This window comes from Lepidochelys kempii, chromosome 3 (assembly GCF_965140285.1).
Source record: "Lepidochelys kempii isolate rLepKem1 chromosome 3, rLepKem1.hap1, whole genome shotgun sequence".
Classification (NCBI taxonomy): Eukaryota; Metazoa; Chordata; order Testudines; family Cheloniidae; genus Lepidochelys; species Lepidochelys kempii.
The window spans coordinates 173386427-173393026 of NC_136382.1; the positions used below are offsets into that span (position 1 = coordinate 173386427).

Here is a 6600-nt window from a genome sequence, read left to right on the forward strand (position 1 = left end):
CACCGTCCTCCTAAACCTGATATAGAATATAATTTGCACTAGGTACTTTGGAACCTTCTGGAACATTGTTTATTAGTTTTGGCAAACTACCAATGATTTCTACAGGAATGGAGCCATTTTGCTGTTCGAACCTGGTTAATCTGTAGCTAGACACATTTCTGATAGGGAGAAGTTAATAAAAAACCACCTTGCAGACATGGCTTTAATAGCTTGATTTTTTTCCAAAAATTTTATTGGGAGAACTACAAAACATTTACAGTACAAAGTTTACAGTCTCACACTCAATTTGTAGTGAACTGACTCCCGAAAATATATTACAACTCAAGTTGACTTATCCTTTAGTTACATTCAAAACATACTTCTGTTAAAGTAGTCCAAATAGAGTACATAGTGCTTGATCTGTACCTATGTACAAACAAAACTAAAAGCTACTGCTCATTCATCCACCGTCCAGGACAGTTTTGGAAAACTCCTGACTTTCTACACAAGGAAAAAAATTACAAGTTTTGGAATTTAATTAAACAATTTATGTTCATGTACTGCATAAAGTTTCAGATCCAAAGGTGGCCTCCTTGCTTATAAAAAAAAAAAAAGTGGTGAAACTTTTCATGTAGTTAAAACCCATCCCTACATTCAAATTATCTCAAGCATTAAGAAAAATACTTATTTGGTTGAGGAAGATTTAAGGCAAGCATGGACCCTTGAGAAGGCACTGTGAGACATAACACTGGGACCCCCAATTATTGCTACATACTTTGAGACTATATCACAGTGTGATTGGTGGAGTTAGGCAACAAAAATACTTTTTGGTTAATTTAAACACATTTGAATTAGGTTTGCCACTTTGAACTCTGATTGCAAAGTAGTTTTGTTGGGTTTGTGTGTTTTGTTTTTTTACGCGGACGGGCTACAACCATTTTACATTCTAAAAAACCCACAGAAATTCCTCATACTACTTCCACAGCATAGAGACCGATTTCTATAAAGAAACCATGCAATCTTTTAAATTTACGTAAACAAGGAAAGAAATTAATGAAATAAATATTACATACAATCTCTTAAATTAAGATTTTTACTCATTTACAATAAAATAACCAAGTGAAGTTACAAAAGGCATATATTACTGTGAAAAGAACACACTCCACATTTCGCCGATTAATAATGGCAATCATAATTTAAACATAATAAAAGAATATATATCTATTGCTTTTCATCATACCCGATAAATACAGTATGAACAAATTACCAATGTATACTTTTCACAAGATAATAAATAAGTTAAATAGTTTCATACTGAGTTGTGTGCAGTGACTCATGCAATCAACTCAAACAGCTAAAAAAATTTAAAAAAAAAAAAATCAGCAGTTATTCTCCAACAATTACAAACTAGATTCAGTTGAGTGCTTCCAAATAAAGCAACAAAAAATTGTTCTAAGCCAAACATCCACTAAGTGGTGGCAATGGAACCAACATTAAACTTTGGAATGGAAGTTTTAGCATTTGTTATAATATATATAAGATAGATTATATAAAAAAAACTAGAGGGTTGTTATCAAGGCATATTCCTGGCAGGATGTTGGATTTTTCTTTTAAAAGCTTATAGGTTTAGTACTGGTGTGGGTTTTTATTTGAAATTGGCTTGAAAGACAAACTACTTATTAAATTCTCTTTTTTGTATATAAAAATGTGGAGAGGCTTGAAATACAGAGTTCATGCCCCTCTGGATTGTTTGTTGCTTGCTTTCTGGTGGGTGTGGGTTTGTCTTGTCCCCCCCCCCACTAATGCTTAAAAACAAAAAACAAAAAAACCACACACACAGATGGAATGGCTGCTGCTGCTGGTGCATATTATAACTAGTCTCCAAATAAAAAACAAAAATCCCCTTCTTCCAAAGTCTCTCTATAAAAATAGGTTTGTTCTGTTCATGTCGCCATTTGCCCTTTTGCAAATTAATTTTTTGTTCATCTCTCGATATAAAAAGTTTTTTCCTCTCTCCTCGCTTTTTAATTTACTTGCTCAGCAATTAAACAAAACCAAACCCAAGAGGATCATCGAAGGACTGTGCGAGCTTGGCTAGTTCTCAAGGCTGCGGTCTCTGCTCCCGGGGGTTTATCCTCCCCCCTTCAGCGGGGTGCACACCCCTCTTCTCCGCTCCCCTCTCTCCGGCCCAGCTCCCCCTAGTCGTCGGAGATGGAGAGACGGCTGAAGATGGGCAGGCGCCTGCCGGAGTCCAGGCTCGGGGACTCGGAGCCGCTCAGGCTGCCGGAGCTGAGGGAGCCGCTCAGGTAGCTCTCCCGGTCGGAGAGCGAGTCCGGGGGGCTGGGCGGCGCGTCGAAGACGGGGGACTCGGAGAGGCGGCGCAGGGGCTGGAAGCTGAAGGGAGGCGAGGCGGGCGGCGCCGGGCAGCTCCCCCCTGGCGGCGGCGGCGGCTGCTGCTGCTGCTGGCAGCGGTAGAAGGCGGCGGCCGCTACCGCGGCGGCGGCGGCGGCGGGGCTGGCGGCGAAGCTGGGGCTGTGGAGGGCGAGCGGCGCGATGAGGCTGCCCAGCTCCTGGCCCGAGAAGGCGAAGGCGTTGTTGGCGCAGGGCGGCGAGAGCAGCTCGTCGCAGTAGGAGGCGGAGGCGGGCGGCGGCGGGGTGCGGGACCCGCCGGGGCTCTCGAGCAGCGCCGCCTCCAGCCGCCCGCCGGGCTGCTGCTGCCCGCCGCCGTGCTGGTGGTGGGCGGAGAAGCCGGAGAAGCTCAGGCTGTGGTGCAGCTTGGGCCGCTCGCCAGCGCCGCGCTGGGGCCCGAACCCGCCGCCGCCGCCCAGCGGCGGGTCCCGGGGGGCGAAGGCGCGCAGGTCGCCGGTGCTGCCGGCGGGGTGAGGCGGCGGCGGGTGGGGGTGGTGGTGCGGGGCGGCGGGCGCGGCCGTGCCCCCTCCGGGCGCGGGGCGGCGCTCGTCCGCGTTGTGGATGAAGTGGCAGCGCGGGCCGTAGGGGCAGAAGCCGATGGTGTGGAAGGTGCGGCACAGCTCGGTCTTGTACTTGGGGTGGCGCGTGAGGCTGCGCAGCTCGTGGAAGCCGTGCGCGAACTGGCACTTCTCGCCGTACTTGCAGGCGCCGCTCTCCTCGAAGGGCCGGCACAGCTCCGTCTTGTAGCGCGTGGAGTTGATGGGCGCCCCGCCGCCGCCGCCGCCGCCCCCCTTCCCCGCCTGCTGCTGCAGCTGCTGCATCAGGTGCTGGCTGCGCTCGCCGTTCTCGCTAAACGAGCGGTCCCGGAACTTGTTCTCCTTGTTGAGCAGCGCGGTGGGGCTGCTGCTCCCGCCGCCTCCCCCCCCGCCCGTGCCCGTCTCCTTCAGGCTGCCGAACGAGGAAGAGGAGGACGAGGACGACGAGCTGGAGCCCGAGGAGCTGGGGAACTTGGAGCTGTTGGCCAGAGCCTGCAGGTTGCTGGTGGAGTGCCTTCGCAGAAACCCCGGCGCGAAGCTGGAGCTGGGCGAGGTCACGGGGGTCCCCACCGCCTTCTTGTCCAGCATGCTGCTCAGGTTGCTCAGGGTTTTCTCACTCTGGAGGCAAGAGGGGGAAAGGAAGAGAAAGAGTTTGCAAAGTGACTCGGACGGGCAAGCAGGTCTGCAAGCGGCCAGCGCCCCCTGAGACTGCGCGGGAGTAAAACGCCCCCCTCGCAGCACATCTGCAGGGAGAGCGTGGGACATCTTTTAATGTCTCTCCTGCAGCTTGAGAGTTAGGCACTAAAAACTTACTTCTCGGCAGTGTCTTTTAAAAGGTGACACAGCTCCAGCTAAAGCTTCACCTTCACAGCATTAGCCTAAGGACTTCCATTGCAAGAGTTTGAAGCCTCGGGGGAGATCTGGTACTGATTTCAGCACACTTACAACTAAAAGCTTTAGAGATCTTAAAGCTCCCCAATGCACTACAACAACTCCAACTCTTGATAAACTTCTAGTCAACAAATCTCCTTAGAAGCCTGTGCCGAGAGACCTGTAGATCAGTTCGGGAGGGATGAAACACCAACCAGGCAAACTGTCACAATTTAAATGTTAACTTGATCACAGAGCAACTTACGTGTAAAATGCACCCCACATAGAAAGCAGCACCCCTCCCCCACCAACAAAAAGGAGTTTATTCCACTTCTTAAGTAGTCAGACTTAGAAAAAAAATACTCAAGAGCTCAGATTTGCTAAGCCCTTTAAAACGTTCAAAGTGCTTGACAGACAAAATGCAAACTCTTCCCCTACCTTGCACAAGAAGTCGATGTCATAGAAGGCAGATAAAAGCGTCGTAGACATTTCGAGATCCTGTAGTGATCGGAAATACAGGAAGGACCGAAAGATCCCGCTTTCCTCGGAGGCTTTGGAAAAGCCACGACTAGATAGGAAAGGGCTGATTACTTGAGATCCGAAATGGTCCAATCACTTTCCCAGCAGGGGTGGGTTAGTGGGTGCCCGGCCAAGGCGGCGCCTACTGCTGCAGCGAGCTGACTGCTGGAACTCTGCAAGCCCCGTGCTCGGCACATATATAAACGCCGGACAGCGCAAGGGGCGGGCCCCACTCGGGCCCGCCGGGGTCTCCCAGCAACACCGCCCAGTCGTTCCCACCCGGCCCTGCCCCCTCCTCAGCAGCTCCGCTGCGTCTGATTGGGCGCCGCCAATTTCTTTCAGGGGCCTGGAGTGCAGGGAGGTGCTGTGGGGCTGAGCAGCAAAGAAAGAGCAGCGGGCGGGGTAGCTGTCGGTTCTACGGCTAGCGTCATGCCCACTCGGGGTTGCAGTGAGCCATTGACTAGTCTTGTGACTCTGCTATGCACAGGGTTATAGAGTGGAAAGTGTATAGAAAGCATTCTGCCAGGCTTGCTCCACAGTGCACTGTGGGTAGCAGGCAGTCCACTACACACAGGGTGCGCTGTGTATACACTTGTATTTGTAAACACCGTGCAGTATAGACAAGGCTTGCTACAGACGGCACCGTACACGTGTACAGAAAGCATGGTCCTATACATGGAGATTTGCTATGGAAATGCAGAGGGGCACTTACCGAATGCACAGTGCGTATAGGTTTGTTACAAAGCACTCAAAAGCAAGACTTGTTACAGAAGGCACTACCTAGAAACCACGCTAATATGTAGGAGTTATTGACGCAGAAAACACTGCAGACGTGTCTAGGAGGCTCTGATTATTTGATAGTAAACTCCTGTATTTTCTTTTAAAATGCCTCGGGGAAACCAGTGTCCCTTTTCACGCTACCATCTCCCTGACGAGGAAGTTTCAACCAGCACGTGTCGGAAAGGGCTTCCCTCTCGGCTTAATATTCCTGGCGAGTAGACTGCGAAGCTTAATACAAAGGAAGATGCACCTAAGTACCTCGGAGTGAAACGGGACGCCTCTTCCTCCCTCCCCACCGAACATCAACTTTTGCCACGTAATTGGTTTGAAACAAACGCTGGCTCCTCGTTTGCTGCGCCCGCGGAACTAGCGGACGGTCGCCAGGGTGTGTTACTTTGCACCACAAAGCGCGGGTGGCTAAAGGACTCGGGTTGGGGGGGGGAGGGAAGAAAGAAGGAACTATTTCCCCTCCCGGCGGGCGGCTCCCGCACAGCAAAGGGCCTCCCCCGTCCCGCGCCGCCTGCACCATGCGCCCGCCTCCCGGAGCTTTCCAATAAGGCCTAGTAGATCACAGGGACTTGGCAGCCGGTCAAGGTCTTGTGATACGATCAGCAAAGCCAATTTCGTGTCCTTTGACTTGGAGCCCCAACGCCCGTCCCTGGGCAGCAGCACGGCGGGGCTGGAAAGAGGAGCCAGGCTCGGCCGCTCGCTCCGTGCCCTTCCCCGGGCAGAGTGCGCGAGGGCGGGGTGCAGCCGCCCGGGGAAGTGCAGCCGCACGGCGGCCCCGGGCTCGCGCGCTGCCTAGCTTGTGCAGGGAGGGAGGAAGGAAGCCCGCGGTAGGGGTGAGTGGAAGGGGACGGAACCGTATCGGGCGCCACACCTCGGCCGCGGGAGGAGGGGGGGGGGGGGCACACGCACGGCCCGCCTGGGTTCCTTAGCCACGCAAAATATACGCACGCCTCAAGACAAATAAGCAACGAGCCTGGCGTATCTGAGTCCGCGCGGCCCGGGAGGGGAAGAGTTAACCGCGGGAGCTCTTTCTTTGCAGCACCCCCTCCCGGCCACTGCTCTTTCTGTGCAACTGCCCGGCCAAGTTATCCCTTCCCCTCCAGCTCTTGTCCCAGCAGCTCCTCAGGCGTAATGCCCCTCCCTCCTAAAGAGCCCTCGTCTGGACAGTAGCTGGGACGGGAGGGGGGCGCTCGAAAGGGAGCTAAACCCCCCTCTCCCCGAGAAACAGCGGATGTTTTTAACCACACTGTACACGGCAGGTAACCCCGCTTGTCCTCCCCCCCCCCAGGCATTCATAAATCTGGCCCGGCTCCGACATCCAGGCTTGTATAAACACGTTCGACGCTACGCTTGTGCAGTCCCAATACTTGCGTTTGCTAACGGTTGGAACACATGCAAGGGGGGAAATGGATGCGCGTGTAAAAGTTTCCCTGCAGGATTTGGGTTACAAAAGCAGTGGAGACGTTTGATCCTCTTTCGGTTCTTTCTGAGCTGGGAT

At 52.4% G+C, this 6600-nt stretch overlaps 1 protein-coding gene across 1 annotated transcript; it reads right to left on the reverse strand.

The window, feature by feature from the left end:
- Positions 1-201: 201 nt before the first annotated feature.
- On the reverse strand, positions 202-5989 carry ZFP36L2 (ZFP36 like 2 zinc finger CCCH-type). The gene is made up of 2 exons (XM_073339073.2): positions 4233-5989; positions 202-3542 (listed from the first exon to the last, which is right to left on the reverse strand). Exons 1-2 carry the CDS (start codon positions 4281-4283, stop codon positions 2178-2180), a joined length of 1416 nt encoding a protein of 471 aa, XP_073195174.2. The 5' UTR covers positions 4284-5989; the 3' UTR covers positions 202-2177.
- Positions 5990-6600: the final 611 nt, after the last annotated feature.